This window comes from Camelus dromedarius, chromosome 10 (assembly GCF_036321535.1).
Source record: "Camelus dromedarius isolate mCamDro1 chromosome 10, mCamDro1.pat, whole genome shotgun sequence".
NCBI lineage: Eukaryota > Metazoa > Chordata > Mammalia > Artiodactyla > Camelidae > Camelus > Camelus dromedarius.
Genome location: NC_087445.1, coordinates 20571475 through 20588808, shown reverse-complemented (window position 1 = coordinate 20588808; position 17334 = coordinate 20571475). Strand labels below are relative to the sequence as shown.

The 17334-nt window shown below is 43.3% G+C and overlaps 1 protein-coding gene across 4 annotated transcripts in view; it reads left to right on the top strand.

The window, feature by feature from the left end:
• Positions 1-17334, top strand: part of ADAMTSL1 (ADAMTS like 1) — a 373405-nt gene that overhangs the window by 330692 nt on the left and 25379 nt on the right. For all 4 annotated transcript variants that reach the window (XM_064490187.1, XM_064490185.1, XM_064490186.1 and 1 more), the window contains 2 exons: positions 13350-13562; positions 15161-15341. In XM_064490187.1, the coding sequence (XP_064346257.1) occupies positions 13350-13562; positions 15161-15341 (394 nt within the window). The remainder of the gene's footprint in view (positions 1-13349; positions 13563-15160; positions 15342-17334) is intronic.

Sequence of the window (17334 nt, the reverse complement as noted above, 5' to 3'; positions counted from 1 at the left end):
CATCTCCCCATTCTAAATTTTTACCGCTCTCCTGTTAAAGTGGTTAAAAAAAGGAAAAAGGAGGTGAAGCTAGGAGGAAAATCCTCACACATATGTGAATCACACCAGGCTTTGGCTCAATTTAGAGCCACAGTGGACCCCAGAATGGAGGCCTAAAGGCAGTATTTTCTTTCACTGGTTAAGGAGCACTGATCGACCAGGGCTTTCTGCAGCCAGAACTGTGATTAGCCCGGCAGCCTTCCCTTCCTTCTCGGCCATCTACCCAACCCAGGACCTGTAATCCCCGAGGTCTAAGAGAGAGAGCACTGTCGTTCCCTGGTGATGGACTGTTTCCTGGGGTAGACGTTCAGGTTGGGAGGATGGAAATGGTCAGTGTTCACGTAGCTGGGAGGGAGGCAGAAAAAGAGATGCTCGCCACTGCATGAAACAATGTTAATGTGTTCATCGAAGCCAAGGGGGAGGAGGCGCGGCTTATAACAGGGTCTCTCTAGAGGCAGGGAGTACGTCGGCACACGGTTCCTCGTGTCCTTGCAAGTGGCACACAGAGAGCTTGCTCACCTTTAAAGAATGATTGATACTTCTTTTACTTTAACAAATGAGAAACGTCCGTGACAGAAAGGAACCCCCATGACGAGCCAGGTTTTCTCATTAGCCGTGAAAACATGGATAATTATTCACTGGGAACATACACAGTGGGAATTCGTGTTAGATTCCTTCTTTTGACTTTTGCTGCTGGCAAACCTCAGAGACTGCTGTGTACACACACAGACATGCACATAAATATGTATATAGAAGCACAGGGGCCTGCACTCCATGTGTGCCAAGGGGATACCAATTCTGAGTACAAAGGAAGTTTTTAAGGAGAAGTTATATATTTGATTAAAAGCACTGAAAGACAGATTAGTGATGGAAAAGGCAGATGACCTGTAATTTTGGTGGTTTGATTTAGTTAAAATTAATTTTGGTCTTTACTTTCCTTTTCCTATTTAAAGTAGACTTTCCTAAGAGCATTTTCAATCCAAGCTGAGTGGTCACACACACTGTCCATGGTCAGTGTCCAGATGTGAAGGCAAGTACAGTAACCTGTCTGACAGATGGAGGCTGCCTCAGTAAGGAAGGAATATTCAGGACTGTCATAGTTAGGATATACATTCGGCAACCTACAGTAAAGACCCAAAATAACGATCAACAAGACAGGAATATATTCCTGTCTCACACAGAAGTCCACAAAAAGACGTTCCAGGCGTGGTCTGGCAACCCACCATGTCACCTAGAGACCCAGGCAAAAGGTTATTTTTTTAACTCCTGATGCTCTGACATCTGGAAGTATTGTCCTCATCTACGTGAGCCAAGACAAGACGCTTTGCTCCACATACACGATCTCAGTACCAGGATGGAGGAAAGGGCAGAAGAGCAGGTTCTTTTCTGTGAAAGCCATGTCCCAGGAGGGGCACGCATCCCTCTCCCTCTCGTGGCACTGAATGGAATCACATGGTCCACACGTTATTTAAAGGGGGGGAGGGAAATGTCTCTATTCCAAGTGACTGTGTACCTAACTAAAACTCAGGGCTTTACTTACACTAAGGAGGAGAGGGCAGATATGAGAGGATAACTGCAGTTTCTGCCGTACAGAGCGACCACACTAAAGTTGGTGGAATTGGGGTACAAGTCAAAGTGATCCCTGACTTCAGTGGAGCTGAATGAACAAAGGTGAACCTACCAGGAGGAATTTTTAAGTTGGGCAGATTATAAAATATTTGAGGAAACATCTGCAAATAACAGGCTGAAACAGCAGGGGTTTTTTTAATACTTGTTAAAAAAAAAAAACTTAGAGAAAAAGCATAGAGCTGAATAAGCAGAATACATGAAAAGGTGAAAAGCAGTTCTTTTGGACACTGAGTTATTTCTGATGATCAATGATTCAGACAGTGCAAATGTGATTTCTCTCTATTTATTATGGGTAATTTCACATATGTACGAAGTAAACAGGGCAGCATAATGAACAACATTCCCTCCACACCCAGCTTCCACAAACAACATTTGCCATTCCTGGTCTGTATTTCCACCTACTTCCCACCCCTCTCCCTGCTCAATTATCCTTTTTAGTAAAATTTACATTTATTAAAATGCACAAATATTTTTAATATTTAGTTATTTATTTCTATTGAAGTGTAGTTAATGTACAATAGGATGTCATAGGTGTCCAAATCAGTGATTCACAAATTTTAAAGGTTATGTTCCATTTATAGTTATTATAAAATATTGCCTGTATTCCCTGTGTCACACAGTATATCCTTGTAGCTTATTTTACGTATTTTTTATTGAAGTATAGTCAATTTACAACGTTGTATTAATTTCTGGTGTACAGCAGAGTGATTGAGTTGTATATATATATATATTCCTTTTCATTTTTTTTTCATTACTGGCTATTACAAAGTACTGAATATAGTTCCTGGAAAATGCACAAATCTTAACCATACACATTTGGCAGATATACCCATGTAACCATATCTTTGTCCAACATAGGTCTGACCACTTGATTTTTTTTTTCAGTCTTTTTTCTCTCTGCTTTGGTCTGGCTAATTTCTATTACTGCATCTTCAATTTCACAAATCTCTTTTCTATAGCATTTAATCTTCTATTAATCCTATCCAGTGAATTTTTCACTTCATAAAAATATTTCATTTCTAGAAGTATATTTGATTCTCTTCCATTTTCTTACTTTAAATATTAAACATATTTTAATATCCTGTTGTAATAGCCTTGTCTACTAATTCCATCATCTCTGTCATTTCTAGATCTGCTTCCACTGACTGATTTTTGTCTTGGTTAGCGGTCACATTTTCCTGCTTCTTGACTTACCAAGATGTCATTGAATGCTAGATGGTATAAATTTTATACCATTAAATGTCTCAATTTTGTTGTCTTCTTCTAGTGATTGTTGGATTTTCTTCTCTGAAGTAGTTAGGTTATTCAGAGTTTAACCTGATCTTTTTAAAGCTTGTTCTGAAATTTGATTAGGGCAGGTCTATGGTGGTCTTTCCTCTAGGGCCCTTCTGGGGTCTCTACTGAATTCTTCCAATGATGAACAAGGATATTCCACTCTGGCTGGTCAGAACTGGAAGGTCTTGTAGCCCTCTTCGAACTCTAGGGAATATTAAAGCTCACAGCTCCCTGGTTTCTCTTTGCTCAGTCTTGTAGAGTTTTTCTCTATGCATGTAATTCTTCAATTGGGCAAAGACTCAGGAAGAATGTATGCATATTTCTAGAGCTCTTTTTCTACATAACACCCTCATTTCCACAATTCTGCTCAACTTCCAGGTGCCTCAGCTTCATTGAACTCTGTTTTTTGCCTCATTAATTAGTCCAGACTGCTGTGCTCTGCTTGGGATAGTCCTCTGCTGTGGGTTAAACTGTGTCTCCCCAAAGATGCTGAAATCTCTAACACTCAGAACCTGTGAATGTGACCTTCTTTGGAAATACAGTCTTTGCAGATGATTAAGTTGAGGTCATTAGAATGGGCTCTAATCTAATTTGACTGGTGTCATTATGAAAAAGAGAATTTTGGACACAGAGACAGGCACGCATTCAAAGGAGAACTCCATGTGAACATAAAAGTAGAGATGGGAGTGATGACAAGCCAAGGGACACCAAAGACAGCCAGCAAACCAGCAGGAGCTGGAGCAGACAGAACAGGTTACCCCTACAGCCCTCAAAGGCACTAAGGCTGTGACACTTCAGTCTCAAACTTCTAGACTCCAGAACTGTTAGACAACACACCAGTTGCAGTACTATGTTCTGGCAACCCCAGGAAACTAATACATCCTCCCTACTCTGCACCTCAAGGTGTACTTCCAGGCAGGAAGGCAGGGAACTCATGGCATTCATAATCTGTTTCTCTTCTTCCAGGGATCACAGCCCTCTACTGTCTGTCGTCTGATGTCTTAAAACAGTCATTTCATACATTTTGTCCAGTTTTCTAGTTATGTACAGCAAGAGAGCAAACCCAGTCCTTATTACTCCATGGCTTTCAAAGTCTTTTTTAATCTACTAATTTAATCACTTTGACTATACTGTGCCTAGGTGGTTTGTTAACCTTCTTGAACTTTATTGTTTTCCCCAAATTTGGGGAGGTTGGGCAGTTTTATTTCTTCCAATATTTTTCTGTCTAATTTTCTCCTTTATTTTCTCATATTCTCATTTCTTTCCTTACTGGGCTCCAATTACACGTATATTAGACTTTTTTTCACGGGTCCATGGGGCTCTATTTTCCTTCATTCTTTTTTCCCCTCTGTTCTTCACATTGGCCAGTTTCTGTGGAACTATCTTTAAGTTCACTAACACTTTCTCCTGCCATCTCCAATTTTCTGTTAGGCGTATCTAGTGAATTTTTAATTTCATTTTTTGTACATTGCAACTCTAGAATTTGTCTTCATAGTTTCCACTTCTCTACTGAGCTACTCAATCTTTTCATTTATTATGGTATATTTTCCTCTGTGTCCTTAACCGTATTTATAATAGTTGCTTTAAAGTCACTGTTGGTCAGAGAGAAGCAAGATGGCGGAGTAGAAGGATGCTCGTAGCTCACCCTCTCCCACAAATACACCAAAACTCACATCTACGGACCCACTCAGCCAACCAGAGCACCTGCCGAACTCTGATAGAACATTGCCCTCTTCGAAAGACAAAGATGCCAAAAATCTGGTAGGAGAAAAGGAAAAAATAAAGAAGAAAAGGCAAAACAGTGTGGGACTAATCCCGCAGGGAGGGAGTAGCAAAGGAGGACTGGCGCTTGTTCTCTGGGTCTCTCACCTCCAACAGAGAGGCCAGCGGGATGGAGGGGGGGGCCTCCGAAGCTCACATCTGCCCCGAGCACCCCTTGACCGACAGAACTGAGTTAAACAGGCACAAAGGGTCCCTGCAACACCCAGCCCGAGACACGAGCCAGCAGCTGGGGCCGGGACAGGCCACCTGAGCCGGGCAGATGACTGAGGCGGCTGCACTGAGGCAGCCCCAGGGAACTGCAAGGTGCTGCACGCTGTGGCTGGGGGTAGATAAGGAGTAGAACCACCTCGGTCCCCCATAAGTTGTGAGAAAAGCAAAGCAACATGGCAGGTGTGCCTGGGGGGAGGGGCACCGTGGCCTTTGTCTCCTCAGACCTGCGCTGCCATTACTGGCGCTTCTCAAGAGAAGAGAGGCAGGGCGTAGCCACAGCTGCCATCTCCTGTGCGCAGCGCCCCGGTTGGGGCAGGGCCAAGCCCTGAATCCACACCCCAGGGCTCTGCAACCTCCTAGGCAGGACTGAGACTTGTTTACAGCTTGAGGCAAATAGGCTCTTTCTGCCCTGGCACCTCAAAGAACTCATGCCACCAAGACAAAGAGCTGAGATTTGGCATGAAGCAGGGGCGGGGCTGTTCTGCAGTCTTCCCCAAGCCCGCCTTCAGAGTGCCGACACAAGGCGGAGCAGGCAGCTGCACAGAGCAGTGGAGCGACCAGCGCCGGGAGAGGGTGGGCAGCCACCCCCCTTCTTGGCAGGAACGCAGCACCTGACCACGGTGCTAGGAGGGGGCATGATCCACCCACATGCTTCACCCGAGCGCAGCATCTGACTGCGGCATCGGGGGGAGGTGACCCACCCACCCACCGGTTAAGAGCTCAGCTCCTGACCCAGCGTTGGGAGGGGGCGCGATCTGCTATCCAGCAGCCACTCAGAGCAGCAAAGATGAGGGTGCCAACAGAGGACATCTGGAAACAGCAAGCTGAGTTCGCGAAACAGGGTGAAGACATAAAGACCTCTCGATAAAATCATTAAGAGCACACCGTCTTCAGCAGAACTAGATAACTGATACTCCTTAAGCCACAGTACCAGAGAGATATGAGCAATATGAAACAGAGGAACCACTCCCAATTAAAAGATCAAGAGAAATCCCCTGAAAGCACAATCAAGGAAATAGACATAGATGGCCTACTAGATCAAGATTTCAAAAAAGGACTGATCAAAGTACTGAAGGAACTAAAAGAAATAGTGTTTAGCAATATTAAATATGTCAAAAATGAAATAGAAGCTATAAAAAAGAACCAGGTAGAATTAGTAAACTCATTTGCTGAGATCAGAGCTGACCTAAAGGCTGTGCAAAGCAGGCTAGACAATGCAGAAGAATGAATAAGTGACCTAGAAGACACGGCAACAGAAAGCACCCAGTCAGAACAGCTGAGAGAAAAACAAATTAAAAAACAATGAAAACAATATAAGGGACCTATGGAATAATATAAGGTGTGCCAATCTACGCATAATAGAAGTTCCAGGAGGGAAAGAAAGAACAAAGGGGATTGAAAAGATATTTGAAGAAATCACGACTGAAAACTTCCCAAACCTAAAGGAATCAGATATCCAAGTACAGGAGGCTCAGAGGGTCCCAAACAGGACGAACCCAAACAGACCCACACCAAGACATATCATAATCAAGATGGCCAGAGTCAAGGATAAAGAAAGGATCCTAAAGGCAGCAAGAGAAAGACAAAGAGTGAGTTACAAGGGAACCCCCATAAGGCTCTCAGCTGATTTCTCTACACAGACACTACAGGCCAGAAGGGAGTGGCAAGATATATTCAAAGTCCTGAATGAAACAAAGATGCAGCCTAGGATACTCTATCCAGCAAGGCTATCCTTTAGAATAGAAAGAGAGATAAAGAACTTCACAGACAGGCAAAAACTCAAAGAGTTTAGCAACACTAAACCCATGCTAAAAGAAATATTGACACGTCTACTCTAAATAGAAAAGAAGCAGGATGCTACAAAAATGAGAAACTCGTAAATGGAAAGGAGATAACTGCCATGAATTACAAAAAGAATAAACACAAAATTGTAAAAGAAGACATCTAAATAATTAAGAGTGGGAGAGGGAAGCAAGGAAAGCCATTGTGGAAAACAGTATGAAGATTCCTCAAAAGACTAGGAATAGACTTACCATAGGACCCAGAAGTCCCGCTCCTGGGCATCTATCCAGAAGGAACCTACTTCAAGGTGACACTAGCACCCCAATGTTCATAGCAGCACTATTTACAATAGCCAAGACATGGAAGCAGCCTAGATGTCCATCAACAGATGACTGAATAAAGAAGATGTGATGTATTTATACAATGGAATACTATTCAGCCGCAAAAACCAACAACATAACGCCATTTGCAGCAACATGGATGTTCCTGGAGAATGTCATTCAAAGTGAAGTAAGCCAGAAAGAGAAAGAAAAATACCATATGAGATCGCTTATATGAGGAATCTAAAACAAACAAACAAACAAACAAACAAACAAAAAACATAAATACAAAACAGAAATAGACTCATAGACATAGAATACAAACTTGTGGTTGCCAAGGGGGCAGGGGGTAGGAAGGGACAGACTGGGATTTTAAAATGCAGAATAGATAAACAAGATTATACTGTATAGCACAGGGAAATATATAGAAGATCTTGTGGTAGCGCATAGAGAAAAAAAAAGTGACAGTGAATATATATATATATGTTCATTTATGACTGAAAAATTGTGCTCTACACTAGAATTTGACACAATATTGTAAAATAACTATTACTCAATAAAAAATGTAAAAAGCAAAAACAAAACAAAAAAAAAATAATTGTGTCTGTGTACACACATGTACGTGTTAACAGACCTCCGTTGGCTTCTAGTCTAGGAACATTAATTGCCATCTCCAAAAAGAGATTAAATGAGGAAAAAGGAGCCATGAAGAATATAGGCATGAAATCTTGTTTTGGACGAGTTAATAAATTAGGAGCTGAAATAAAAAGAGAAGCAATAAATGACCTGCTCAAGGAAACACTTAAAAGATCTTCTGATAAACTCTGGCAAAGATGGTATTAAGGGAAAGGTCCTTTGCAGTTGAAGGACTTTAAAGGTTACAAAACAGAAATTCAGTGTCTTCCCTATTGTCAGTAAACAAAGGAATCCATATATATCTTCTCTCATAAATACGTAATTCTAGCAAGTCATTTTTACAGCCATTTCTCACTAAGCCATCTTTCAATGTGATAACATAATTATAGCAGAACAAAAATTCCATATTGATGCCGAGACCTCATGGAAGCATCTGCAAGCTCCTTATTTAGAATGCACCTCATTCTTGACCTAAATACTGCATGGCTATTGATAGGAATCATGGGCGAAGTCTCACTAATCTATTTATTGGAACTTCATTACCCTAAACCTTCAGAGACACAGTCACCCCCACCCTCATTCCCCCTCTGAATTAGTGACGTATCTCAGGAGAAAATGTCATAGTCTTCCTTTTAAGCGTGGAATTAAAAACACCCAACTAAGTAATATGGGAGTAAATTGGCTAATCACCAAATCTAAATATGTACGGCCCTGATTGGGAGCTTTTGGCCAGTCCAGTGATCAGGACAGATAACTCTATGAGCTTTCACTGATTTTGTATTTTCTTATGATGTTGAAGGTGGGGGCTAACTATATTGAGGATCTGCAGAAATAACTGTGGGAGTCTTGGAATTTATTTATGGATTCATTAGAAAAACTACTGAACATCTTCTATGTTCCAAGCACTATACAGAGTGAATGAAATATGTTTTTTATTTGACTCTTTTTTAAAAAAAAAAGTCACTGTCTACTTATTACAACATTTACATCATCTCAAGATTGGTTTCTATTGACTGCTGTTTCTCTTGAGTGTGGGTCACATTTCTTCTTATCTAGTGGGTTTTAGTCGTATATTGAAAATTATAGATGATATACTGGGGAGACCTTGAATCCTGTTATGTTCCTCTAAAGAGTGTTTGGTTTTTGTTCTAAAAGGCAGTTAATTTAGCTAGACTCTAATTCCAACCTCTGTCTTCCCTGAAGTAGGCACCAACTGAATTCTCCACTCTATTCTGTCAGCATCTAGCTGCTGGCCTTTTGCTGGATTTGCCTGGGATCAGCTAATAAGAATTTGGGCAGGATTTACTCAGATTTTAAGGTTTATCACTTCTGTGACTCTTAGAGGATTTCCCCCATAATCTTCCAGCTATTCTAACAGTCCCCAGACACTGTCCTCTGACATCTCAAGCCAGTGAAGCTATACATTTTCCAACAACCTTAGCCAGCTGAGGACTGAGGAATTTCCTCAGGCAAAAAGCCACTAGGTAGCATATCACACCTGTTGTGAGTTTCTGGGTTTCTAGGATACAGTCCTCTTCTGTTTCTGCCACTGCTTTTGGTCACTCTTCAGTGCTTTCCAAGAGTTGTTGTTTCACGTATTTTGTTGTTGTTGTTGTTGTTTAAATTTTATGATTGTTATCTGCAGGAAGACTAGACCAGCCAAGTTACTCACCCTTACTGGAAGCTAGAATGCCCAGTCAAGTTTTTTTGAGAGTTTTCTAGCCAAAATCTACTCGTTCCTGTTTTGCAATATTTGAAGCATTCCCATGCACCCTGGTCTTTAATCCTTTATCTTCTTAATAATACAGCTGTTGGTACACTTCTAAAGATTCAAGACCCAGAAGTAAATTTATTTAAATTAAGTTAAATAAGAAATATGCATGCATAGCATTAATGGGATGTTTTGATTATACAGAGCACTTTTATTTACAATTCCACTAACTTGGAATTCTTGATCATTCAAATGTGAGTTAGAATGAAGTTTACCTTTATATGACCTGGGCAGGGGGTGGAGGGTGGTTGTGGGAAGAGTATGTCTTGTCAATTATTTTCATAAACAAATGAAACCACTCATTCATTCCATAAGTTCTTATATAAATCACTTATTTGCTAACAATCTGTTTCTTTAATCACTTTCCCTTCTGGTTTCCCATGACATTACAGGGTCTCAATTTTCTTCCTGTCCCACAGGCCCCTTTAATACCTTTTCTTCCATCTTCAATCACTGAGTGTTAGAGTTCTCCCACCGTTTTGTCCTGAGACCTGACCTCTTTTCATTGAAGACTTCTTCCACACATCTTTGAGACTTCTTGCCAAAAAGCTGTCTCCAGTTCTTATCACTCACTTCCATTTTTATTTTTATCATCTCGATGGGTTTTTCTATCCTTTGGTCCTATCACAACCTTTAAAGTCAACATGCTTAAAACTAAACTTACTATCTTCTAGGGTGGACATAAGAAGTGGCTTCTCTTCCTAATTTACGTACTTCTATTAATAATCTCACTAGTGTTTCAGTCTCCTTCTCTTCTTTGTCTCCACCACCCCCTCCTCATATTCTGTCAGAGCTAACTTTGCAGGTATGTCTCATTTCTTGCCACACCTGAACTGATATCCTAGATTCTCCTTCCTCTCAAGCCACTGCCTCTTGCAAAGAATCACTTTAATGACTCTTCTAAAGCCAACCTAGATTACTCTTCCTCTTCAGAAACCTGCAGGGGCTCCCAAAAGACAAGATTCTGGCCTTTAAAATCCTCCCCGTTGCAACTCTCATCCATCCCAATGGACTGATTTCTCTCTATCTCTCCCCAAGGCCATTCCCACCCGCATTCCATAACGGGACCACCACAGACCACATGACAGTTAGATGCCTAGATGCCACCAGGAGCACGTGGGGAGTAGCTGAGTAAGAAGGTTCCAGGTCAGGTGAGAGCGAGGTCAGCACCCAGGGAGAAACTCCACCCCACTGGAAGCCTTGGATCCGTGGGCCCAGGGAAAGATCTGGAAGCCCCTACTCCTTAAATGTATCAATTAGCTGTTGCCCACCACCCCACCTTCAAAAAAAGAAGGCTGCATTAAAATAAACCCAAGATTCAGTGGCTTAACAGTAACAATCATTTATTCTTGCCAATCTTACTCAGTTCAGTTAATCTAAACAGGTTTGGCTGGAGTGACTTGGCTGTTCTCCACTGTTGTCTCATCCTCCCTTGGGATGACCAGGCCTGTTCTCCTACAGTGATGGCAAAGGCACAAGAGCACAAGCAAACACTCACATGGTCCTTTGAGGTCTGGGACTGAAACTGGTCCACCAGCACAGCTGCAGCCTCATTTCTTTTACTTATGGTAAAACATACGTAACATGAAATCTGCTCCTTGAACCATTTTTAAGTGTGCAGCTCAGTGGCACTGACATTCTCACTGTCGTACAACCTCACACTGTCCATCTCCAGAACTTTCTCATCATCCCAAACTGAAACTTGTACCCATTAAATACTTCACCATTTCCTCCTTCCCCCAGCCCCTGCTAATTACTGTTCTACTTTCTGTTTCTATGAATTTGGCCACTCTAAGTTTCTCATATAAGGTGTATCATACAATATTTGTCCTTTTGTGTCTGGCTTCCTTCACTGAAATGAATGTTTTCAAGTGTAACTCATGTTGTCCATCTTTCAGAATTTTATTCCTTTTTAAGGTTGAATAATATTTTGTCATACATTTTGCTTATCCATCCATCCATTGATGGACTTTTGGGTTGTTTCCACCTTTTGGCTATCATGAATAATGTATCATAAATTCTGCCACGAATATTGGTATACAAATGTCTTAAGTTCTGCTTTCAGATCTTTTGGGTATATACCCAGAAGTGGATTTGCTGGATCATATGGTAACTCTCATTTTTTTAGGAACTGTAATAATATTTTCTGTACCATTTTACACTTCCACCAGCAATGCACAAGTGTTACCATTTTCCCACATCTTCACCAACTCTAGTTAATTTTTAAAAAAAATAATAGCCATCCTAATGGACATACAGTGGTATCTCATTGTGGTTCTGATTTGCATTTCTGTAATAGTTCATGATGTTGAGCATCTTTCCATGTGCTTATTAATCATTTGTGTCTTTGAGAAATGCCTATTCAAGTGTTTTGCTCATTTTTTAATTTGGTTGGTTGCTTTTGTTGTTGAGTTGTAAGAATTAATCTCTTAACAGATCTACGATTTGTAAATTTTTTCTTCCACTCTGTGGGTTTCCTTTTCACTCTGTGGATAATGTCCTTCGATATACAAAAGTTTTTAATTTTGATGGTGTCCCATTTATCTAATTTTTCTTTTGCTGCCTGTGCCTTTAGTGTCATATCCAAGAAATCATTACCAAAGCCTTTGTCGCATAGAATTAGTAAAAGAGGCAAGTAGCAGGCCTAGGGGATAGAACACAAGACAAGGAGTCGGATAAAAGGCTTGCATCGATCTTTGGAAGATATCTTAACATCTCTGGGCCTCATTTTTCTCCTGTGGCAGGAAGCTAGAGAATCTCTAAAAACATCTCCTGTGTTAATGCTGCCATCCTATAAAAATTCTAATGGTGCTGTCCCCAGAATACAGAACAAGCCAACGTGAGAAAATCCATTCACAGGCACACACACCCGTGCAGGTGGCCGTCTGTGCATCTCATCGAGCTCATCTTCTGCCTTACATCTCAGCTTTATTGGTGTGATATCTTTCATCCCTTACCAGCTGGGATCTCCTTGTAAGAGAGAAGACAGTCTTAACTAACTTAACTGTCTCTAGAACGGTAGGCATTAAGTAGTTATTTTTTAACAAAACTGAACTCCCATATCTTTAATTTCGAATAATTTATCATGTGTTTAAACTTCCAAATAAATTTTCTCTGGAAGCTAAGTTTCTGGAGTCACAACAGCAAATTCAGCAAATACAACTTTGGAGGTAATGAGTTTTCTCTTACAATTGCAATCAGTATTTTACTAGTTCTACGCTACAAAGGCTTGAGTAGACACCATATCTCAGTTTAATAGTTTGGAATTTTAATGTATCAAAATATGTTCGATGACTATGTAAATAAGTATAACACTGGTACACGTCCGATGCAGGCTTGGTTGTCAGAAGAGTTGTCAGAAGGCCAAGGTTCTTGACTTAGAGAGAAATGAGATCAGTGTTTAAGATTGTTTTCCTAGTCTCTGTTGAAAACTTTTGGCTTGAAAATCACATAAAGAATAAAATGAAGGCAGACATCAGACTTTTACCAATTAAAGTTTGATTCTTAGATATAGTATGTGGCTTTTTTCTCAGCTCATTGCATTTGAAGAAGTGATTTCTTTCATCGTAAAATTGGTGTAGGAACTAATTAACTTGAAGAAAATGTTCAATGAGTAAATCTCAATTGCTTTGTTTTTTAAACTTATTATAGGGACATAGACAGAAATAAGCACTTTGTGTTCCCCAAGAATTTTTATTTAATTGAATAACAGTCACCATCCCAGAATCCCAGAGAATAAAAACATTCCCTGTTTGCTTGGGAATGGGAAGCAAAAAAAAAAAAGCCATAGGGAAGCCACGTCATATATGTGCCCTCCAAGTCCGTGGAAACACTGAAGCAGCTCATCAGGAATGTGTCCTGTCTGGCTTTATCAATGGCTTACTTCTCCTCTTCTTTCCTTCCAGGCTGCCCCGTCAAAGGCCACCCTACCCCTAATATCACCTGGTTCCACGATGGCCAGCCAGTTGCCACTGTCGCAGGACTGACGCATCACATTTTGGCAGCCGGACAGATTCTCCAGGTTGCAAATCTTAGTGGCGGGTCTCAGAGGGAATTCAGCTGCCTTGCTCAGAATGAGGCGGGAATGCTCGTGCAGAAGGCCTCCTTAGTGATCCAAGGTAAGAAACTCTTCAGGCTTCTGGTGCCAGGCTTGCTTCTTGAATTCTTCTTGAGAATCTAATTCTCTAGTAGAACAAAGTGATTTCTGACCTCCAGTGGCTCCTAGAGCGTAAACACTGAAGCTGAACCGTGTCTCCATACAGTGAGGCTCTTCAGAAAAGCCCCCCGGCCCCACCTGAGCAGAACCTGGACAAGTCAGTGCTGCTTTCATAAATGGGCCCTCTGCTCATCATGCTGCTGCTGCTCGGGACCAAGGAGATACCACCATAGAGCAAAGGCACATGTGTTTCCTTGGTGCTGGTTTAACTAGTAAAGATCACACATGCAAAGTTGCTTGTTAAGAAAGAAAATGCAAGTTTTCTCTGTTGGGTTGGTTTCAAAATACCTCTTGATCTGAACCGTGTGGTTACTATCCCCTACCCTGGGGGTCGGGGCTGGTGCTGGGACCTGCTGATCATCCAAGAGAGTCTTCAGCTGCAGTCACAGGATGAGTGCTTACCAGACATCCTCCCTGTGGCCTGTCCATGAGCAGACGGAGAAGCCTGTGTGGCTCACGCGTGAACTTTCCAGGCACAGGGGCAGGTCAGAGAACCCTTAAAGTGGGGCCCAGCACTCGCTAGCCCAAGAAAGGGTTGTGAATGAACCCAAAACATGAGAAAAGAGCCACAACTGGCCTTGTTATAGAAATAAGCGACGCTTTTGGGTTTTCCATGGGCTGGCTCTACCTGTGGCTTACGTGCGATACTTTTAGGGAAGATAAAATTGTACTGCGTGTATTGTGAAATGGAGGGTTCCATGGGGAAGGACAGAGTTTGTGCCAGTATTAGCGCGTAAGGAGAGAGAGCTTTCTGAGCACTAAGATCTTCCCCTTAAGCATCCTCCCCCACCATCTGGCTTTCCAGACAGGAAAGTAAACACTCCATTTTCTTGCCAGCCAGCCATTCTCTGTTGACAACCAGAAGGCAGTGCCTATCTGCAAGATTTTTAATACACAACTTTGCAAATAAGCACTCAAAATTTACCAGCCCACAGTTCTTTTTAACAGCTTTCCTACCAGGACTCCCCAGACCCCCCGATAGAAAATCTAAAGAAACAGCCTCTCTGACTGACGTCACTGTCTCATGTAAATGACTGCTCTCTGGATAGGCTGTTCTTCTGTAACAAGGCCCAACTCAGATGCATACTCTTAAAGATGATTTTTAAGTTAACTCTCAGATTTTTATATCTCTTTGTAGAAAAACAGCCACTTTCTGGTAAACCCATATGAACAAAAAGTACTTTAGGAAGTAGGCTTAAAACTACAACAGCTGCAGCCACTGAGAAAGGCTCGTGTGCCAGGCGCTGGGCTGGGGCGTGCACTTTCTTTCTTTTCAGACCTCAAAGCAGCTGATGAGACAAGGGTTATTGTGCTCTCCTTGTGGATGAGCCGCCTGAGGTCCCTGGAGACCACGGGGTTTGTCTAGAGAGGCTGGGAATGGAGCCCCCCTCAGGGCCGAACTTTATGCATAACAGCATCTCATGCCCGCCCCCCCGCCCCTGCTCAGAAGGAACAGAGTGCATGGGCATCAACTCCATCTTCTTTTCCCTACTGATCCAGATTACTGGTGGTCTGTGGACAGACTGGCGACCTGCTCAGCCTCCTGTGGGAACAGGGGGGTCCAGCAGCCCCGCCTGAGGTGTCTCCTGAACAACACGGAGGTCAGCCCCGCTCACTGCGCCGGGAAGGTGCGCCCTGCCGTGCAGCCCATCGCCTGCAACCGGAGAGACTGTCCTTCCCGGTGAGTGCGCCAGATGCCGGCTCGGGCCGCCCACTGCCCAAGGATGGGCCTGGACTTTAGCCAAGTTCACGGCCAGCCCTTGTCTGGCACTGTGAGAGTGAGAGGTGCTGAGTGCAACTGAGGGGGCCTGACATCTCCAAGGAGCTGCCCTTTCCTACAGGCCTGCCAGCCTCTTTACCGTGTAGAAAACATCCCCCTGGATGAGCCTCCTCCCTCAGCTGTTTGCTCCCTCGCACTCCTGCCCGGGCTTCCCAAGGGCCAGGGAGCAGGAGCACCCCAGGCCCTGGCAAGAGAGAGGTCCCATCCTGCAGTGAGAAACCAGCTCTTTGGTTTGTAAGAGAAGCTATGTGTTTGCATTGAAGTGCTTAGGGGTAGTGATGACTAGCCTGGATCCCAGCCCCTCCCCTTTCTTCTAACTGTAAATACCTGTGCTAATTAGTCCTGCAGTTTAGCTGAGGAAATTTTGTCCCTTCTACAAAGGGTTGCATCCTACTAAAGTTGAAAGTCTCCATTTCCCATAGTTGCCTCAACTTCAAGTTTACAGTTGACCCTTGCGTGACACATAGATTACGGACGTCAACCCCATGCAATCAAAAACCCACCTATAAGTTAGAGTCGGCCCTCCATAGCTGCAGTTCCATAACCTTGGATGGTGTAGTACTGTAGTGTAGGTATTTAGTGGAAAAAAAAAACCCAAATGTAAGTGGACCCGTGCAATTCAAACCCACGTTGTTTAAGGGTCAACTGTACATTCTCTGCATTTGGGTCCCTTGTATAGCCCAGAATGACACCCTCAGTCTCTGCCTCTCTCCGTCTTCCTCAAGCTTTGAGCAGCTCCCCCCGAGCAGTGCCCCCAGCCCCGACCCAGCCTGCAGGCAGTAGCCGAAGGGATAATGGATGGGCTTCGAGCTGGCACCAGCATGGCACCCCGCGCCTGGGCGGGCTTGGCTGGACCCTGAGACGCCCCTTTACTCCCTGTCTGTGGGACATTCATCCGCTCCTTAGGCAGCCGCTTCGTCTTTTGCCAGCTGAGTCATAGGGAGCAGCTGACACCAGGAGAGCCTCAATGAAATATGAAACACACTCATTAACATCAGCAGTTTGACTTGCTGACGGGAAGGTTTCCACGGGAATGATTAATGTCCTTTTATACCCTTCCTGAACTGTAACATAGCCCGTACCTCTCCTTTCGCAAAGCCCCTGCCCCAGCTCCTGAAAAACTGCTGAAATGGATATTTGGAAATAAAAGTTGATTGAGAGGCAGGCCTGACATTCACCACGGATACGAGGGGCTGGAAGACTGCCCTTGCCAAGCTGTGTGAAAAGAAGAGGTCGTGGACATGCCGGGGCTTTTTGGTGTGCTGTGGTGACAGTCAGAGTCAGTCAGCCTCATTTACTTCTGTGGATGAAATAATGGCTTGTCTGCTTGGGTTTCAGTGCCCCCCGGAGCTTTAAAACACCTTCTGCCTGCTTCCTAAGTGGCTCTGCTCCTGCGGGCTGGAAATCTGCACGCAGTATCTCTCCTCACGCGCATGCAGGGGGGAAGTTCCACCAGACTAAATAAGTCACAGATCCAGATTTAGGAGGAATTTGCTCCCCATCCCTGCTACTTGCCTCTCCTCAAAGCCAGACGGGGCACCACTGAACCAGAAAGCGGCCACAGGTCACCTCTGACTGGCCTCCCCACCAAGCTGCCCAGGCACGTCAGCCCCCGTCTTGGCACACAAGCAGGGGTCACCCCGGTGGGCTTTTTGAATAGTCCTGGGAAGTCCTGCTTTGACCCAGGCAGCTGCTTCAACCACTTCATTTAGACAATTTTTTTTACCAGGCAGTAGAACCAAGGAATGTTTCCTCTAGATGGAACGAAATGGCTGGAAAGCACATCTTTTCTGACTTTTCCCCAAACTGCCTCCCCTCCTCCCTGAGAATTAACCCAGGGTGCACACATCCAAAGAAAACCCCTTTGCATCTGTATATGGACCAAGGATTTCCG